The sequence below is a fragment of the Bison bison genome, unplaced genomic scaffold (genome assembly GCF_000754665.1).
Source record: "Bison bison bison isolate TAMUID 2011002044 unplaced genomic scaffold, Bison_UMD1.0 scf7180017864166, whole genome shotgun sequence".
NCBI classification, from domain to species: Eukaryota; Metazoa; Chordata; class Mammalia; order Artiodactyla; family Bovidae; genus Bison; species Bison bison.
In genome coordinates, this window is record NW_011494738.1 from 966,856 (window position 1) to 988,406 (window position 21,551).

Consider the following 21,551-nt stretch of genomic DNA (forward strand, 5'->3'; position numbering starts at 1 on the left):
TTCTCATGTCTGAATAATATTCTGTCTGTGTGCATGCTAAGTCACCTCAGTCTTATCCGACTCTTTGCGACCACGTGGACCATAGCCCACCAGGCTCCTCTGTCCATGGGATTCTCCTGGCAAGAATACTGGAGTGGGATGCTGTGTCCTCCTCCAGGGGATCTTCCTGACCCTTGGATTGAACCTGTGTCTCTTAAGTCTCCTGCATTGGCAGGCATGCTCTTTACCACTAGTACCACCTAGGAAGTCCCTCTATCTGTGTATGTACCTGTGTGTGTCTGTATGTGTATTTCATATGTTTTGAATCCACTTATCTGTTGTAGGACATTTGGGTTGTTTCTATATCTTGGCTATTGTAAATAATGCTGCAGTGAATATAGGAGCACCATTATCTCTTTGAGATCTTGTTTTTATTCCTTTGTTTTTTATACCCAGAAATGGGATCGCTAGATCATATGGTAGTTCTGTTTTTAAGTTTTTGAGGAACTTTCACAGTGGTTGCATGAGTGTATTCTCAAAAGCAGTGCACAAGGGGTCATTTTCTCCACATCCTTACCTACCCTTATCCCTTTTCTTTTAATAACTGTGATTCCAACAGGTATGAGGTAATACTTCTTTGTAGTTCTGATTTGCATTTTCCTGATTCTTGACCATCTGTATGGTTGTTTTTTTTTTTTTTGAAAAATGCCTGTTCAGTTGCTCTGCCTATTTTAAAATCATTTTCACTAGTGAGGTGTGTAAATACTTTGTATATTTTGAACATTAACCCCATTAAATAAATGATTTGTACATATTTTCTCCCATTCAATTATGTACCTTATCATTTTTTCTGTATCCTTTGCTGTCCAGAAGCTTTTTAATATGATGTAGTCACACCTGTTTATTTTTGCTTTTATTGCCTTTGCTTTTGGTGTCATTGAATTTATTTCTTAACCATGTCCTACCTTTTATTCATTTTCAGCTTATGCTACTTTACAATCATTCATTCCTATGCTTTTATTAAATCTACAAAGTTTATCCAAGATGAAAGTGATATCTTGTGTCATGGCTTCACTCTTTAATTTCTCTGGGACATTGCCTGCTCAAGTATAGTCCTTGTTTGCCACTGAGAAGATACAACATTTATTATTAGTCTAAATTTACATTATTGATTTAAATAGATTTATTTTGGGTAGTGGAAGTATATATATTCAAAGGAAATAAAATGTTATTAATTTCAAGAAAGATGAAGACACAAAATGAGAATGAAGTGCAACATCTGACTTATATTTTACCACTGTCTCTGAAATATCAGATGCATTTATATTAAAACCACAGGATACATGTCAAAATAATCATGTGTCCTTTTGGATCATCTGTCAATGAAGATGAATACACAGTTTGTTTATAGAAAAAATGTATTTTTTGATTATTTTTAGTCATCTATAAATTAATAGGTATATTTCAATATAATTTTTAAAGTATTCCTTTTTTTATTTCTTACAGTAATCCTAAATCAGAGAGTCAGAGAGTAAATAAAAAAGTCAACAATGATGCTTCACTTAGAATTCATAATCTGTCCATTTTGGTGAGACAGATAAAATTTTATTACCAGGTAAGTAGTTCTTTTTTTAATCTAATATTTTAATAACTGCTTTCATAATCACATTTTTGTGTTGCTATTAGTCACCTAATATATACTAAAGGCTTATTATATACCAGGTATTGGTCTATTTGTTGCAGGTAGAGTAGTCATAACAGTTTGTTTCTTATGCAGTGTTAAAGATACAAACATGTACTTCATAATTATCAAATTTACAAATAATTATTCTATGATTTTTTAAATTTCCTGATAATTTGTATAGTGAAACACTTTAGGTGCAAATCAGTTTAGCATTGTTTTATTATTCTGGAGAAATTACACTGTTTATAATTGTTTCTACATGTTTTTCTATATACTGCTTTAAAATTTTTCACCCTACTTCTGTTTTTTTTGGAAACTGCTCTTGAAATTGTACTTTTTATTCTTTTCATAGCAAAGGCCAAAAGTAATCAGTAGCTTACTCTTTTTATGCAATAGTATTATGACCGTAGTTCAGTTCAGTTTCAGTTCAGTCGCTGAGTCATGTATGACTCTTTGCGACTCCATGAACCACAGCACACCAGGCCTCCCTGTTCACCAACCCCCTGAGTCCACAAAACCCATGTCCATTGAGTTGGTGATGCCATCCAACCATCTCATCCTCTGTCGTCCCCTTCCCCTCCTGCCCTCAATCTTTCCCAGCATCAGGGTCTTTTCTAATGAATTGGCTCTTTGCATCAGGTGACCAAAGTATTGGAACTTCAGCTTCAGCATCAGTCTTTCCAATGAATATTCAGAATTGATTTCCTTTAGGACTGTTTTGATTTCCTTGCAGTCCAAGGGACTCTCAAGAGTCTTCTCCAACACCACAGTTCAAAAGCATCAATTCTTCAGCACTCAGCTTTCTTTATAGTCCAACTCTCACATCCATACTTGACCACTGGAAAAACCATAGCCTTGACTAGACGGACCTTTGTTGGCAAAGTAATGTCTCTGCTTTTGAATATACAGTCTAGGTTGGTCATAATTTTCCTTCCAAGGAGTAAGCGTCTTTTAATTTCATGGATACAGTCACCATCTGCATTGATTTTGGAGCCCAGAAAAATCAAGTCAGCCACTGTTTCCACTGTTTCCCCATCTATTTCCCATGAAGTGATGGGACTGGATGCTATCATCTTAGTTTTCTGAATGTTGAGCTTTAAGCCAACTTTTTCAGTCTCCACTTTCACTTTCATCAAGAAGCTTTTTAGTTCTTCTTCACTTTCTGCCATAAGGGTGGTGTCATCTGCATATCTGAGGTTATTGATATTTCTCCCGGCAGTCTTGATTCCAGCTTGTGCTTCCTCCAGCCCAGTGTTTCTGCATATAAGTTAAATAAGCAGGGTGACAATATACAGCCTTGACGTCCTCCTTTTCCTATTTGGAACCAGTCTGTTGTTCCATGTCCAGTTCTAACTGTTGCTTCCTGACCTGCATACAGGTTTCTCAAGAGGCAGGTAAGGTGGTCTGGTATTCCCATCTCTTAAAGAATTTTCCACAGTTTATTGTGATCCACATAGTCAAAGGCTTTGGCATAGTCAATAAAGCAGAAATAGATGTTTTTCTGGAACTCTCTTGCTCTTTTGATGATCCAGCAGATGTTGGGAATTTGATCTCTGGTTCCTCTGCCTTTTCTAAAACCAGCTTGAACATCTGGAAGTTCACGGTTCACGTATTGCTGAAGCCTGGCCTGGAGAATTTTGAGCATTACTTTACTAGTGTGTGAGATGAGTGCAATTGTGCGGTACTTTGAGCATTCTTTGGCATTGCCTTTCTTTGGGACTGGAATGAAAATGGACCTTTTCCAGTCCTGTGGCCACTGCTGAGTTTTCCAAATGTGCTGGCATATTGAGTGCAGCCCTTTCACAGCATCATCTTTCAGGATTTGAAATAGCTCAACTGGAATTCCATCACCTCCACTAGCTTTGTTCGTAGGGATGCTTCCTAAGGCCCACTTGACTTCACATTCCAGGATGTCTGGCTCTAGGTGAGTGATCACACCATCATGACTATCTTGGTCATGAAGATCTTTTTTGTACAGTTTCTGTGTATTCTTGCCACCTCTTCTTAATATCTTCTGTTAGGTCCGTACCATTTCTGTCCTTTATCGAGCCCATCTTTGCATGAAATGTTCCCTTGGTATCTCTGATTTTCTTGAAGAGATCTCTAATCTTTCCTGTTCTATTGTTTTCCTCTATTTGTTTGCATTGATCGCTGAAGAAGGCTTTCTTATCTCTCCTTGCTATTCTTTGAAACTCTGCATTCAAAGGGGTATATCTTTCCTTTTCTCCTTTGCTTTTCGCTTCTCTTCTTTTCACAGCCATTTGTAAGGCCTCCTCAGACAGCCATTTTGCTTTTTTGCATTTTCTTGGGGTTGGTCTTGATTCCTGCTCCTGTACAATGTCATGAACCTCCATCAGTTCATCAGGCACTCTGTCTATCAGATCTAGTCCCTTAAATCTATTTCTCACTTCCACTGTATAATCATAAGGGATTGATTTAGGTCATACCTGAATGGTCTAGTGGTTTTCCTCACTTTCTTCAGTTTAAGTCTGAATTTGGCAATAAGGAGTTCATGATCTGAGCCATAGTCAGCTCCTGGTCTTGTTTTTGCTGACTGTATAGAGCTTCTCCATCTTTGGCTGCAAAGAATATAATCAGTGTGATTTTGGTGTGGATATCACCATTTGGTGATATCCACGTGTAGAGTCTTCTCTTGTGTTGTTGGAAGGGGATGTTTGCTATAACCAGTGCGTTCTCTTGACAGAACTCTATTAGGCTTTTCCTTCTTCATTCTGTACTCTAAAGCCAAATTTGCCTGTTACTCCAGGTGTTTCTTGACTTTCTACTTTTGCATTCCAGTCCCCTGTAATGAAAAGGACATCTTTTTTGAGTGTTAGTTCTAGAAGGTCTTGTCGGTCTTCATAGAACCGTTCAACTTCAGCTTCCTCAGCGTTACCGGTTGGGGCATAGACTTGGATTACTGTGATATTGAATGGTTTGCTTTGGAAACAAACAGAGATCATTCTGTTGTTTTTGAGATTGCATCCAAGTACTGCATTTCTTTTTTGTTGACTCTTTTGTTGACTATAATGGCTAATCCATTTCTTCTGAGGGATTCCTGCCCGCAGTAGTAGATATAATGGTCATCTGAGTTAAATTCACCCATTCCAGTCCATCTTAGTTTGCTGATTCCTAGATTGTTGATGTTCACTCTTGCCATCTCCTGTTTGACCACTTCCAATTTGCCTTATTTCAGCCATTCCCTGTTAGAGTTTTTAAGCTCTTCTTTCTTGTATTTTAGTTCTTTTTAAACCCTATTAATTAAATATTAAGCATACTGTTAAATAAATCAAGTCAGTGTTCTTTTTGATCCAGTCACATAGTTTCCTTTTTTCCTCTACATGGTTTTCTGTTGTATCTCAGATCTGCCCTGATACTGCTTTCTTCCTGAAGTACATCCTTTAGTTGTTTGTGTGGAAAAGGCTCGTTGATAGTAATGTTTATCAGTGTTTGTCTGAAAATGCATTTCTTTCATCCTTGTTCTGAAAAGATAGTTTCATTGGGTATGTAGTGATTGGTTAATAATTACTTTTCTCTCAGTGCTTTTGCGCGTTTTTACCTTCTCTCTCTAAAAGAACAAAAAGAATTCTGGAACTATATACTCAACAAAATCATAAAAAATGAGAAAAAAATAAGAACAAGGAAACTAAAAATTACAATTAATTTGACATTTATTTAAGTCCATTTAGCTGTTATATACTTGGCTATAGCATGTTTATCTTGAGATAACTTGCTTTTAACTTGAAAATTCACTTATTAAATACCCCCAAACTCAGTAGTATCTGTTGGAGTAAGTGATTATAGCAGTTTTTGACACTTATTTTTAATATTCTTAACAATATTTACATAATATTTTAACTGTATTCTTTATTGTGTTCAGCATATACTAAATATGTACTTTAAATGTGTGCATATTTTTGGTGTTAGTTTTTTTAAGAACTAGTGAATATAATACTGAAGAAAAAATTTTATAACTTTCTTATACATATCTGTAACAAATTATAGATAAAAGATCAATTCTAACTAGCCTCTGGTATCATGCTGTTCTCTGGCTATAAGAAAACACTTGTAGATCACACAGTTTTTTAAAAGCAATACAAATTAGGTTTTCATGGTTATTTGCTTCTTTGTCATAGTATTAAAGTAAAGAATGATTCCGAAAGAAATAATTATTTCTTTTCTATTATTTTCTGAGGAAAAAATTATTCCTCAGCAGCTAATATGTCTGTGTAGTGAAAGCCCAATAGTTAAGCACTTATTAGTATTTAATATTGCAAAGATTCAGTATTACCACATTACAGTGATCAATCTGTAGTCTCTTTCTTCCCAGACTCTTTGTAGTGTGTCATTGTTGGTGGTTGTAATGGTAGACATGGTGTGTTCTTTCATTTGCTCAAAGAACAGAAGATGCATCCTGGGTATATAAATAAAATGAGTAATTCGGAAGCATTCAGTTCTTTCTGAATCATTCTCTACCATCAAAATTTGTATATATTCTTGTCATAAAAAGTTTGACAGAAGTCAAAGGGAGTGAAACATCTGTTTTTGATAGGAGATAAATAATGATTCGCTGAGGAAGAATCATTCACTTTTTTGAAAATGATCATAAGATAGGATTTTTAATGAACTAACTGGCTTTCTTAATTTTACTATCAGTTGTTTTTTTAGTTCTCTTAGAAGTAGTAAAAAATAAAACAACAAAAAGTACACATACTTGAATTTTTATTGAAGAAGCTTGTTTAATTATCTTATACCTAAAATTCAGTTCAACTTGGACATTTTTGTTTTATGGACATCTAATATTATAATTTTAGTTATTTAAGTCATTAACTTATAGTTACAACAGATTTAAGACTTTAGTTACCTTTTTTTCACATTTTGTAAGCTTTTTAATTGCAGTATACCAGTGTAGGTATCAGAGAAGGCAATGGCGACCCACTCCAGTACTCTTGCCTGGAAAATCCCATGGATGGAGGAGCCTGGTAGGCTGCAGTCCATGGGGTCGCAAAGAGTTGGACACAACTGAGCGACTTCACTTTAACTTTTCACTTTCATGCATTGGAGAAGGAAATGGCAACCCACTCAAGTGTTCTTGCCTGGAGAATTCCATGGACGGGGGAGCCTGGTGGGCTGCCGTCTATGGGATCGCACAGAGTCGGACGCGACTGGAGCAACTTAGCAGCAGCAGCAGCAGTGTAGGTATAGCATGCCTAAGAGATGTGCAAATGGTAAGTTATAGCTTGTTGAGTGATAACCCTGTCAGCTTTACTCATACGCCAGCCTTTGTGTATCTTTTTATAGGAGACTTTGCAGCAGTTGATCATGATGTCATTGCCAAATGTCTTAATCATTGGCAAAAATCCCTTTTCTGGTAAGTATTAAAATTAGCATAATTTGATAATAAAGATAATACCATCTTTGTGTAGTGTTGTAATGCTTACTAAGATCTTGATTATTTCCATTAACACACTACGTTTTTCATCAGTCTGTAGGGAAAGTTGGAGGTGATAATCCATTCTGTATAGAGAAAATGAACAGAATATTTGTAAGTTGTAGCAGAATCAGACAAGCATAACTAAGCATTGACCTACCAAATTGATACTTTTCTGTGATGATTTTTAGTGCCTTAAAGATAAGTATGGAAGATAAGTACAGTAGTTAAAAGCTTAGAAAAATATAAGCTTTGAAAAGAAGTGATTTAGAAGTGACTTCTAGGATTCTGTTCACTCTGTTCCGGGTGTTTGCTTTGGGCTTCCCAGGTGGCGCTGGTGGTAAAGAACATGTCTGTCAATGCTGGAGATATAAGATATGAGGGTTTGATCACTGGGTGGAAAAGATGCCCTGGAGAAGGAAAGGTAGCCCACTCTAATATTCTTGCCTGGAGAATCCCATGGACAGAGGAGCCGGGTGGACTACAGTCCATAGAATTGCAGAGTCGGACATGACTAATTAGCACACACGCACCATTGCCAGAGTTGTTTGAATCTAAGGTTTTACTGATTAATTCCCAAGTGGTGCTAGTAGTAAACAATCCACCTGCCGAAGCAAGAGAAGAGTTCTATTCCTGGGTTGGGAAGGTCCCCTTGAGGAGGAAATGGTAACCCAGTCCAATATTCTTACCTGGAAAATCCCATGGACAGAGGAGCCTGGCAGGCTATAGTTCATGGGGCCACAAAGAGCTGGACATGACTGAGCATGCATACACATTTTCTAATTTATATTAAACTACTTTTGAATGGAAAAAAGATGAGAAATAGTTTCTTAGATCATTTAAATTATTTTCTTCAAAGTTTCTTCCCTTTACCAGATTTTAATTGTGACATGTTCAGGGTTTTAATTTTTGAGCAATTGGGAAAATTAACAGCTACCTAACAGTTTCAACAAAGGACTTAATTCTTACAGGCTACATGTAACCCAAATCAAGTATATATTCTCCAGTTCCGACCTTCAGTCAAAACAAAGATAAAACCAAAATAAAAACTAAATGCAGGCAGCTGGTTTTGTTGAGGAAACTACCCATTAAATGGGGGTGAATTAGGAGGTTATGTGCTCTTTCAAGACATTCTGGAATGTTTAAATATACAAATAAAAAATGAAAAAGTGTTGTATGTAGAATGAAATTGTTTTCAATTCCACATATATTTAGGATTTACTTACCAAGTTAGAGGGACCAGGAATATAAAGAAAATGGTTTATGTTCTGGAGGATCTTGTGTTTTGGTGGGTGATAAACAGATTACTGGGTCATGTAATAATTAATGCAAAATAGATGTAAAAATGTTAAGACTTATAAAATATGGAGCTATTGATTATTCTTAAAGTTGGCAAATTAGTGAGGGTTGGAGACCACTGGTATTTGGGTCAAGGAAGACTACACAGAGATGTAAGAGCTGTGCATATTATTGTGATTAGTAAGTAGTTCATTAGAGGAGAGGGGTAGCGACGAAAGACAGGCAGAGGGAGTAACAGAAGTTATGGCAGTGGCATGTGTATTTATGTATATTTAGGGAAGGGTGATTAGTGTAGCTAAGAAGGTTTCATGGAGAGTAGGAGGAATTATTTGAAAAGAAAATTTGGACTGACTTGTAGACAGATTGGCTTGATGGTGAAATTCTGGAGTGACTCAGTATTTTAAGAAAATTTGGATTGAATACTGTTGGACAGTGAATATACTTTCCAGCTCTGTTACAGACCATTACTTTTATCCTTCTTGTTATATACCTTTATTTTACCAGCCTCACTGTAACTGACATTTAAGATTTTGATTCTGATGACTCTACATAATGGAAAAGCCATTTAAATTTTATAGGTAGATGAATCATATAAGATAGGTGTTTCAGAAAAAAAAGCCAGTGGGCCTAAAAGAAGCCAAACTTATTCGGGACCATTTTGGCTGACTCTGGCATGTCTCTATAGCAGCAGTTCTTAATTTGGTATCCTGTTGTAATATAATAATTTATGGAGAAGTAGTGGATTTACAGTTAGCATCCTTTATCACATAGAGCTTTGAAAGCTTTTTTATCTGTACTGCAGCCTTTCAAATTTGAGATCCTTGCACATTTCTTCTGCTGTTACGATATTGTGCACATAAAGAGCTGCTCTTTTGAATTCACTGTACTTAGAAACTTAATTCCTTGATCAAGTTGTGAATACCATTCTACCACTATCACAAAGTTGAACTTAAGTAAAATGTTGTACCTAGTAATTATTTTCATTTCAGAACAAGGCACAGAAGAAGTTAAAAAATTGCTTTTGCTTTTACTGGGTTGTGCAGTTCAGGTAAGTTAAAATATTTCATATTTTTATTTTAATAAGTTTTTGTAAATTTTTGAGGCTCTACTTTCTGAAAGACTTAAAGGATGGGCCTTTGCTGTTCAGAGTCCATGTTAGAAATTTTAACATATCTGTATAAGCTAAGGAGATTCTGAAGAAAAACACTTTTTGTTACTTTATTTCAAATTTATTTATAAATTTGTCATATATGTCAAATATGACACTATTTGTCAGATAGTCATATATGATAGCATAAATTATGTTTATGTTAATTTAATTCTTTTAATTTAATTAAAATTAATTTTTTAAAAAATACTGAGGCTTTTAAAGACCCCAGGCTTGACAGGTTCCCTAAAGGTACCCTGAAAACCTCTCCCAAAACATCCTTATGACTTATATGTGTATGTGTTATTGAAGGGAAGAGGAGTGATGATCAAAAGGCAGAAATTATGAAGTCTCAATCATCTGCTGTCTTATAAGTTAGTTACTGTAATAGAATTAGAAATCTCTTCAGTGCCCATAACACTTTAAGAACTGTATATAAAGAAAAAAGAGCTTAATTTTAGTGGAAAAAGTTTGCTAATGCTTATTTAGTCTTCATGTGAGTCTTTATAATTGGAAGTAAAACTATTTGTAGTTCTGTTTTTAACACCAGACTTTTTATGCTCTAGAACTGGACTGTCAGTAGAATAGCCACTAGCCACATGTTGCTGTTTAAGCTTAAATTAATTACAGTTAAATAAAATTACAATCTCAATTGCTCATTTGCACTAGTTACATTTCAATACTCAGCCATAGGTAGCTCTTGAGTACTGTGTAGGACAACACTGATTTTCTGATTTTTCAGTTTCAAAATTTCTGTCTTCTCATTCTGTTTTCCATCTTGGTACTCTCTCCTTTCTAGCCTTCAAGAACCTATCAACTTCATCCTATATTCTTTAAGAAAGTCTAGCCTGTTTATTCTTTAAGAAAGTCTAGCCTTCTTAAAACTTCTAAAGTTTGAATAGAGGTGAGATTTAGTACAAATTTTAGGTATTTTAAGGGTAAAGGAAGAATTCTCATTGATTTGTGTTGAGATTGTGTTAAAGGGTGAGCTTTTAAAGATCGTATAAATATAAACAGTGGCTCTAGGACTTAGAAAAGGGAACTGTAGTGTATGTTTAATTTAAACCTAAATCAGCCAGATGTATGGCAGTTGAATTATGACTCTTCATGGAGTCATAGTTATTATAACCCTGCCATTTAATGTATGCTCATTGGCTCAAACTATTTATTGGGCAACACTTTTGGAAGCATAAAATTTAAAAATTGGGGTTACCATACCTAAAAAGTTATTTTATATATGCTACAAAGGTACTATCTGAAAGTCATTCTTAATTGTTCTCACTATGCCTGTCAGATATTAGTCAGTAGACCAAAAATCTTGTTTTTAAACCGGGTAATTTTTATCACATGTTCCCCAAAACTCTGACTTCCTCGTTACAACTGAAAACTTTACATTTCTTGTAATTTAATTTTAAATATTTTTGTATTATCCTATTAATTTTGTTTTTATAGGATGAGGAACTTTCTGCACTGATAGAAATGTGCTTAATTAAGTTAAATTGTGTGGCAATAGAAATAGAATATTATAATGTAATATGTAGAGTATAAATCAGAACCTTACTAAGTTTCTTATTGACCAAAGACCCAATTTTTCTTTTTTGAGTTTAGTGCCTTCTAGTGAGTTCAGTAATTGGCCCAAAAGATGCAACTAAGCTAGACAAGGCAGTGCTGTCTATTTTGTATGCACTTCTCATTTGATAGCTGTAAAAATACAGTTACACAAACAGTTGGATTACAATATAAGAGATGTCGAGGGAAGACAGAATAAAACAGTAAGATGCATGTTAAGCTCTTATTCAGTACTGATTGGAAAGGAAAAGATAAGGTTTGCATTATAACATTTTTAGTTTATATCAAGAATTTTTTAACGTACACAATGAAGAATTGCTGCCTTTATTCCACTTGCTACATGTGTACTTGTATATACATTCTTAAATTTTGCCCCGGTAACTTTTTGTTAGAAACAGATCAAATATTTATTGTATTATCTTACATGTTTTGAACTGGGCCACAAAAAGAGATTTCTTTCATTGAGACTGATAGGATAAAGATGTGAGAATGAATTGTAAGCTTGAAGTAAAAATTGCTTAGAATTTTTTTTTTCCAAGAAGAAAGGCTGTGTTGTTTGATGACAGCCAAAGACTGACTGAGCATTTTGGCTATATTCCGAATTCTGCCACTGACTCACTGTGTTTTTTGGCAAGTAACTTATCCTCCCTGAAACAAGTTCTTGATTCTTTATTTCTCTGTTTGTAAAGTTAGCATAATAATATTGTACTGACCTCACATGAGTTGTGTAATGATTACCTGCTTTAGAACTTTTCAGCATACAAGTAATACGGATTTTCAGTACCTTAGTTTTTAAATAAATATTTCTAAATTTTAATCTTTTTATTAGGTAAGTATATTAGAGAGATCATTTAAATGCAAAACAAAACCCTCATTGTGCTGTTTAAACCCTCATTGTAGCCAAGCTTTTTAGCCTAATGAGTTTTTACTTATTTACAACATATTAACAACTACACCCTATAAAGTATGAGTGATTGTTCTATTCATTTCCCTTAGTGTCAGAAAAAAGAAGAATTTATTGAAAGAATTCAAGGTTTAGATTTTGATACGAAAGCAGCAGTTGCCGCACATATTCAAGAGGTAATAATCTGTATAAAATGTTTATGTGTTTTTTATGAAGCTCATCATACATTATATTTGTGTATCTCCCCAAATACTTAAAGTCATAACTTAAGCAAGAATAAATAAAAATCAAATATAGATGCACTCTGCTTTTAGGCAAATCATCCTCTTTTCTTTAGACATAGCTTCTTAAGTGAATCATCTATAATGGCACAGTGCTGACTACAGATGTACTGTTGACTTTATCCATAGGGATATAGGCAGAAAGTGCTATCTGAGGAATGTATATTTCTTTGTTAGACAGCATAGCATGCATGATATAGTGAATGGAAACAGCATAAAGTGGATCACTGGCTGTAATTCAAATTAAAATGAGCTAAGGTAATGTATTATGTCACTCCAGTGATTTTGTTTTAATGAATGGGCACAGCAGAATTTCTATTCAAGATATTGCTTGAATTATAAATACATTAGTGATTTGTAACATCCATGTAAAAGCTAAATATAGGACATAATGTGCAATGTCAAATAATTGAAGTTAATATTTGTTAAGTTTTTTTTTAAGCTGTTTCTGCTTTTTTAAAAGCTATTTCTGCATCTTCTTGTCTTGGGCTTTTAATCTTGTATACTTATTAGTTTTTAGAACTACAGTGTGTTAAATTTTACATGTTGATTAGAGAGAACTAAGGAAATGGAAGGGGGAAGAGTTGTATTTAAATAATCTCTATTTAAATCACTTTGTGTTCCATATGTTATCTTTTCTGTTAGTTAATGTTCATAGAACTCTGCTTTCTTGTCAGTAATATGGTCAACAGTAAGCATATTAGTACATAACAAGATACAGTTTTGTTGGTAGTTTCCCTTTATATATATGTTTCCATTAGCTTTGTGATTTGTATTTTATTTTGAATAAATGTTGAGTGCCACACGTTACTGAATTTGCCACCATTCTTGAAAGTGTTATTTTTCTGTTTATTGTGAAAATTAAAGCAAAATATCAGAATCACCGTGAGAAATGGAAAACAAGAAATAAGTATTTCACTTATATAACTTCTCCATTCTTTTAAAAATCTTTATTAGGAGTCCTTTTCTCCTAAGGTGCTATGATAGTGTCACCTCAGAAACTGTAAAAACTTTGCTTTTCAAGAATAAAATTGCAATAATATTATATAGTATAGGATTAGAAAAAACTTTTGCTTTTGATTTCAGTTACAATTAATTTAGTCTTATCTAAGGAAATGATCAATTGATTCTATTAAAGCAGTTGTCAGAAATAATAGTATTACCTTTCCTTAGGAATGCCTTGAATTAAATCTTATTTTTTAGTTAGAAGGTAAAAATAAATTCATTTAAAGACTATATTTAGTGAAAATAATTTTTAGTAGAAGCTTTTTCAGCATTCGTTAATTTGAAATGTTTTTATACATGTTTACTTTTCATATTTTTATTATATGGGATATATAATATTTAACCTAATGTACTAAAATTTATTTTTAAGTATTAACTATTTAAAAGTTGTTTATTTTGGTTGCTTTCTAAAGGTAACCCATAATCAGGAAAATGTGTTTGATCTACAATGGATGGAAGTGACTGATATGTCTCAGGAGGAAATAGAACCACTCTTGAAAAATATGGTATTGCATCTAAAAAGGCTTATAGATGAGAGAGATGAACATTCAGAGGTTTGTAAATTTCTTTTTGTATATTATGAAAGTTTCCTTTCCAAAAAACTTCAGAGATTTTTGAGAATTGATAGTCTGTCTCTTAGGGACAGGTAATAAGGTGCTGTATGTCTTTTGTGTAACACAGGAACCAGAAAGGATGCATAAGAGCCCCGAAGTGCTAGTAAACATACTGCAATTAGATTTTATTTTCCCCTTCCTTTTAAATTACTCTGATTTTGTTCTTCTGTGTTTTTTTAAAAACTCATCCCTATAGTTCTGGCAACAAGTATGAAACCAGAGTTCTGGAAAAAGTATAAAACTAAAAATATCGTTGATGTAAGTGGAAAAACCATTGCTTTTTCAAAGTTTAAGAATTTGATTAAGGTTAATTTTGTAGTTTCATTGCCACATTTTGAGACTGTAAAAAATGTGTTAATAAAAGGAGAATAACAGGTGTTCTGAATAAAATGTCCCACAAAAGTTCTCAAATTTTTGTAGCAATTTAATGAGGTGTGATTTTTAAAAAAGAATTATTATAAGATCTTTTAAGAAAGTACTTTGCTTTTAAAAGGAGTAAAATTGCACCAGACTTTTTGGTTGCATTCTTTGAGAGCAGTTTATAATTTTTAGAGAAGTCTAGACGTTAGTGCATGTGGTGGTGAGTAATATTTTCTTAATAGCAGACCAAAATACTCTGTCATTCTGGAGATTGTAAAACTTTGATCAGTTGTTCAATTTACATGAGAGAAACAGATTTGAGTTTATTTATGGAGAATTTGATTAGTCTTGGGACTAATGAAAGACTATATAGGAGAAATTTCTAGAGATGCTTTTGGAATAAAAAGCTTTCTCATTGCTCTATAAAATATATTCCTTTCTGATGGGAATTTTTAGCTTTTCTTATGGCTTTAAAAGAGAAGAATATATAGGAAATAAAGAAACGTTTTTTAAAGCAACAGCTAAATTTTTAAAAAATTTAAGACAGTGAGACCAAAGGAAGAAAAGAATGAGTTTCAAAACATTCCTAGAATATATGAAACCACCTACCCTGAGATACTCAGATCACTTTATTTTCAGTCAGTCTTGAACCATATGCTGTATCTTCTTCTTTATATTAGTAATCTTTTTACTGTTTTAGTAAAACCACTTTCAGTATGTATCCTGGCGGGCAGTAGTACTCACACTGGGAGTTCAAGTGGGTATCCTAGCACTCAAATCCTCCACTTGCTGGCATAGCCAGAATTGGGCAGCCACAGGCTATCCACGGGGGGTGCTCCCCCTTGTCAGAACAGAGAGCCCTTTCCTCTGTTTTTATTGATCTTTTGTCGTCATTTGTTTCACTTTGATGTAGAAAGTATAATTTGGTCACATTGTTTTTAATTATACTTTTTTTTCCTTAATGCTATGAAACAAGGATCTCTTCAGTCATCTTTTGAAAGTGAAAGTGGCTCAGTTGTGTCAGACTCTTTGTAACCCTGTGGACTGTAGCCTGCCAGGCTCCTCTGTCCATGGAATTCTCCAGACCAGAATACTGGAGTGGGTAGCTGTTCCCTTCTCCAAGGGATCTTCCCAACCCAGGGTTTGAACCTGGGTCTCCTGCACTGCAGGCGGGTTCTTTACCATCTGAGCCGCCAGGGAAGCCCAAGAGTACTGCAGTGGGTAGCATGTCCTCCAGCAGCATTTTCCCAGGCCAGGATCTTCTTTGACTAAACTCCAGCAGGATCGTCTCCTTTTACTAAAAACTAGGTATTTATTGTCACTGTTTAGGCCAAGCTTTGTATTGTAGATTTATTGTGTACTTAATCTTAGTACATCTACACAATAATCTCATTTTATAGATGAAGATTCTTAAGTTCAGAGAGGTTAGGTGACTTGCCCATTCTAACTCCAACACTTGTGATCCTGACCTTTATAATACCTTTGCCTAAATCTCTGCTCTGATACTTTTCCTTAATGATGAATTCTGTAATTATCGTCACCTGAAATTTTTAGCCTTGTTGTATCATATGTTCATTCTTCAATGTATATTGATAAATACCTACTTTTTGTAAGAACTTTTACTAGAGTATGTGAGAGCAACAGACTTTCAAAGAAGAACCAAAGATGGTTACAGTCTAATAGAGAAATTATTTTAATAAGTGAGTTAACTGTAATAAAAGTTGGTAAGTGACAAGTACCGAAAAAGAGACATGGATCTAAATGTTGTACTATGTGTGTGTGTTAGTCGCTCAGTCGTGTCCACCTCTTTGCGACCCCATGGACTGTATCCCGCCAGGCCTCTCTGTCCATTGAATTCTCCAGGCAAGAATTCTAGAGTGGGTTGCCATTTCCTTCTCTGAAATGTTGTACTATAGGAATTTAAAGAAGAAAGATTACTTGCAACTGGTAGTGGAATACCTAAGATTGGAAGGATCAGAGAAAGCTTTTCAGAAATTAAAAGTATGCCTTAATAACATTTCCTATCAGACTTTTGAAAATGTTTGGAGTTCTTGAGCTCAAGAAACTACCACTATTAGAGAAAAGGCAAAATGGAAAGTACCTCTGGGTACTCTCTTAATTCTTAACACTAGGTTTCTTTCTTTTTATTTTATTTATTTATTTATTTTTATTTTATTTATTTTAGTTGGAGGCTAATTACTTTATAATATTGTAGTGGTTTTTGCCATACAGTGATATGAATCAGCCATGGATTTACGTGTGTTCCCCATCCTGAACCCCTCTCCCACCTCCCTACCCATGGTTTCTTTCTTTTTAAAAAATATTTTGCATCCATAGATCTTTTGTGCTCTGTTTGTTTTCAACTGGAAATTGTTGATATACTTTAATTTTACCACCTGCTAATTTCAAATATAATATGTATCTTCAGTACTTTTCTTGAGTTTTCTGTTTTGTGAATAATTTGGTTAAATATTTTTGAGCAGCTTTTTGTATTCACTACTCTGCTGGATAACATCAGGGATACAAAGGAAGTATAAGGAAGGTTGTATCTGATTTATTTTAAAAAAGCACATTGTGAATGAAAAATAAGGTGGCATGTAATTAAGTACTAGTTTCTGTATGAAACAGATATTTAGTAATTACTATATGCAGATACTGATGGTTCACAGGTAAAGAATTTGCCTGCAAATGCTGGAGACATGGGAGACGCAAGTTCAGTTGCTGGGTCAGAAAGATCCCCTGGAGGAGGAAATGGCAACCCACTCCAGTATTCTTGCCTGAAAAAATCCCATGAACAGAGGAGCCTAGCGAGCTACAGTCCAGAGTCACAAAGAATCAGACATGACTGAGCACAGACACACACACATGTATGCAGGTTCTTTTGTTAAAGACAAGAGATGTTATAAGGCAATATTAAAGATAATTGAGACAGTAAGAAAATAGGCAAATAAAAGCTGACTCCGTGAAGTTCGAGCTTGGGCTGCTGTGGAAATTAGTAACACTATTCACAGAGGCAGTGGAGTTGGGCTGGACATACTAAGTAGTAGATAGACAAGATGAAGTAGTGTCAGTGAGCAAACCATACTTTGAAACATAACATTGAAAGAGAAATAGAAGGATAATAAAGGGGAAAATGTGACTTTTTTCCCTTCCCTAGATAGTAGAAACTTGTATGTCTTTGAAGAACAAGGAGAAAAAAGCAATAGGAAGAGAGAAACTGAAAATGTTACAGAAGTAAGGAATATGTGTTGGGAATAAGAGATGCATAAAAATGGAGGAATTTATTGCAGGTGGTTCTGTTTCTTTGACAAATTGAAGGAGAGTTCATTTGTTGGAAGTAATGATAGCAGTTTGTAGTTGAGGGCTTATGTAGAGAAAAGGGAATATATTTACATCTGCCTTTATGGGAAAATTTTGCCAGGAAACGATCAAGATTTTCAGTGAAAGAATTGATGGACATTGGAAAGAGCTTAATTGAAAGTGGATGACAACTTCTGTAGTAGGGCTGTAATTTATTTGTTTAGTTTTTTTAGAGTTCTTTATCACCTTGGAACAGGAATAGAAAAATTGATAGTAGGTAAGGAAAATGACATAGCATTTTAAGTCAGACTTGAATTTGAATTTGTGTTATATTCGTGTGTAACTTTAAGTTATTTAATGTATATGTGCCTCAGTTTCCTTAGGTCTAAAATAGATGTACAGCCTCTGTTGCCAATTATAGTATTGGATGGGATCTTGTTGGATCTAGCTAGGAGTTCTATAAATATTTTTTCCCTTTTGTTTTTTCCCCGAAGAGTGAACAAACCATAGTCAAAGAGTGACATAGTAGTGTTAAATTAGAAAGTAAGGGTGACATTTAACAGCCTAATTGCAGTTTCAGGCCAAATAGGAACTCTAGAGTAGCCAATAATAATCTGTTTGACTGGGCAGAAGGGGAGAGTTGAGTGAGTGGAGGTTCAGGCATAGGAATGGTGATATAGGAGTAATGTTCTAGTAAAGAAGGCTAAGGAACTATATTTTTTATTTTTTAAACTTGAAATTAGCCTCTTGTGCTACTGGTTACTGTATTGGACAGAACAGTTACAGACATACTAATCCTGAGTTAATTCCTTTACTGTGTCAACAGATCTTCTATGCCTTTCCAACAGTTACTATTTGTTCTACATGTTTTACCACAATTTATTAATTTTTGTTAGAACACTGGGAAGGGAAAAAAGTATTGTCTTGTTTTTGTGTTATCTACTAAATAACTCAACCATGTACTGTTGAATGAAACTTTTTTAAAAAATGACAGCTAAATATGTCAAAGTTAAGGGACTTACCTGGCGGTGCTGTCTTTAAGTCACCATTCAAGGGGTGTGGGTTTGATCCCTGCTTGGGGAACTAAGATCCCACGTGCTGTGTGGCATAGTCAAAAAACAAAAAGTTCACCATTAATGATGAAGATATTAAATAAATAAGACATTTTTGACCAATGCATTCTTTCTGATATTGTAGTATAACACTTAGAATTAGTGACTAGTGTTGTGTATCTGGTTCTCTGATACGTAAAACACTAAAAGGGCTTCTGTGGTCTCTGTCTCCTTAGACTATTGTAGAGCTCTCTGAAGAGCGGGATGGTCTTCATTTTCTACCCCACGCCTCTTCATCTGCACAGTCACCTTGTGGTTCTCCAGGCATGAAGCGAACGGAAAGTCGGCAGCATCTGTCAGTGGAGCTGGCAGATGCTAAGGCCAAGATAAGAAGGCTTAGGCAGGAATTGTAAGTTGCTACTTGTCAAGGCTTGTTGAATTTATATGGTTGCAAAGGTGACCTAATGCAATGTTTTTAGGCTTATGAAATTGTGTGGTTCCCAGTTGCTAGGCTGTGTCACAGTTTTCAGTAGTATTTGTCAAAATGAAGACACTATCAAAGTTTTCTTAATGCTAAATCTTATCAACTTAAAGGATGACCTTTATCCTGTATCTATGTACTTCCTATTCTTCTAGTGTTAGGATGTCCTTTCTTTTATAAAATAATGTTTTTCCTTTGCAAATTAAGGTCTGCTTAATTTTTTTATTTTTTCATTCCATGAAATCCAAAATACAACCACTGATACAAATGGTTAAGTTTAGCTTTTTCAAAATTAATGTTATAAAATGAATTTTTGGTGTACAGTATTACAGAAAAATAATTTTGTGTATCTTCTGCATGGAGTAATTGAAATGCCTGAGTCACATACCTAAAAATGGTAAATACTCAGATTGGTTAGTGCTGATAAAATTAATATATTTATTTAACTTTCAAAAATCATTACAGGAAAATCAGTATAAATGTCACATTGGTGAATAACTTGTAAAGACCCAACCAGTCTCTGCTGGAGATTTTTTTATATTGCACTTTAAAAAACAAAGGAGTTGTGTGTTATAGGCTTTTTCTTTCCTTGTTTTTTTCATTTTTTGGGGGGGGATTTGTTTTCTTGGAATTTAGGCTTTGGGGTGTAGATTTTAAATTTAAAACCACCATATAGCAATTAAGTTTATTGACTGTTTAAAGCAGTTAGTTTTAAGAAAGTGGTTGAATGTGCAAGGTAGAAAAAATATACAGTCCATAGGAAAATTTGAAAACAAGAAAATACAGCTTTCATTGTGAATGTCTGCGGTATTATGTATCTGTTGAAGTGAATACGCCCAAGATATTCTATAAACAGCTGCATCATGAAAATTAGGGAAGAGATTGCTGTTATTAGTTTGACTGGCAGTTAATGGATAGCCTAAACAGTGAACACTAGTTCGTTCCATATAATTTAGCACAATCTTCTTCAGTCTTTAGATAAAGCATGCAATTAGAACTGCAGTGATGGCTGTGAATTCATTTAACATTTTGCACTGTATTAAAATTAGATTTTAAAATAAAATTTACTTGAGCATAGTGTTATTAAAATTCCAGACAATTTAAAGAGATTAGTAAAATTTGGTCTCATGCTGACTGGAAAATATAAATGAATATTTTTAATGAATAAATAAATATCCCAGATATAGCAAGTTTTCTCAGTAACTAGCATTACATCAAATACCATCTATATCGTTTGCTGTCCTTTGAAAGTGTGTTCCTTCATGGGTTTATTCTGTTAACATCTGTTTTAAGTGTTTTTGTTGGGATAGATCTTTACTAAAGTGATGGAAGTGTGGAATCATGGTAGATAAAAATAGTTTAGGTTGCCTTATACCTAATGGAAATAAATAATTGTAATAAGAACATGCAGATTGATAGCATACTTGTGGGTGGTACATCATAATATAATTGCTTTCGATTTATTACACTTTCGGTTAATTACACTTTCGAGTAAAAGTGTAATTTGGAATTTGGATGGAAGAAGAAGTAATTCCTTATAAATTTCACTTTTATGCAATAGTTAACACTATCAAATGCTTCCTTTAATAATTCTCTTTGTCTGTTGGATCCAGTGTTTCCAAAGAGTTTTTTACTCATGCAAATTATTTTTTTTTTTAGGAAAAAACAGCTTTATTGAAATATAATTCATATATCAGAAAATTGAACCTTTTAAAGTATGCAATTCAGTGCTTTTTAGTTTATTCTTAGAGTTGTTCAATCATCCCATGCCATCTAATATTTTTTTTCTTTTTTTTAATTTTATTTAATTTTTAAACTTTACATAATTGTATTAGTTTTGCCAAATATCAAAATGAATCCACCACAGGTATACATGTGTTCCCCATCCTGAACCCTCCTCCCTCCCCCCTCCCCATACCATCCCTCTGGGTCGTCCCAGTGCACTAGCCCCAAGCATCCAGTATCGTGCATCGAACCTGGACTGGCATCTCATTTTATACATGATATTTTACATGTTTCAATACCATTCTCTCAAATCTTCCCACCCTCTCTCTCTCTCCCACAGAGTCCATAAGACTGTTCTATACAACACTGTCTCTTTTGCTGTCTCGTACACAGGGTTATTGTTACCATCTTTCTAAATTCCATATATATGCGTTAGTATACTGTATTGGTGTTTTTCCTTCTGGCTTACTTCACTCTGTATAATAGGCTCCAGTTTCATCCACCTCATTAGAACTGATTCAAATGTATTCTTTTTAATGGCTGAGTAATACTCCATTGTGTATATGTACCATAGCTTTCTTATCCATTCATCTGCTGATGGGCATCTAGGTTGCTTCCATGTCCTGGCTATTATAAACAGTGCTGCGATGAACATTGGGGTACACGTGTCTCTTCCCTTCTGGTTCCCTCAGTGTGTATGCCCAGCAGTGGGATTGCTGG

General features: G+C 34.4%; 1 protein-coding gene across 4 annotated transcripts in view; it reads left to right on the forward strand.

Moving 5' to 3' along the window:
* Window positions 1–21,551, forward strand: part of CCDC88A (coiled-coil domain containing 88A) — a 120,821-nt gene that overhangs the window by 28,878 nt on the left and 70,392 nt on the right. For all 4 annotated transcript variants that reach the window (XM_010841662.1, XM_010841663.1, XM_010841665.1 and 1 more), the window contains exons 3-8: window positions 1,486–1,594; window positions 6,965–7,034; window positions 9,383–9,441; window positions 12,106–12,189; window positions 13,713–13,853; window positions 18,862–19,034. In XM_010841662.1, coding sequence (XP_010839964.1) covers window positions 1,486–1,594; window positions 6,965–7,034; window positions 9,383–9,441; window positions 12,106–12,189; window positions 13,713–13,853; window positions 18,862–19,034 — 636 coding nt within the window. The remainder of the gene's footprint in view (window positions 1–1,485; window positions 1,595–6,964; window positions 7,035–9,382; window positions 9,442–12,105; window positions 12,190–13,712; window positions 13,854–18,861; window positions 19,035–21,551) is intronic.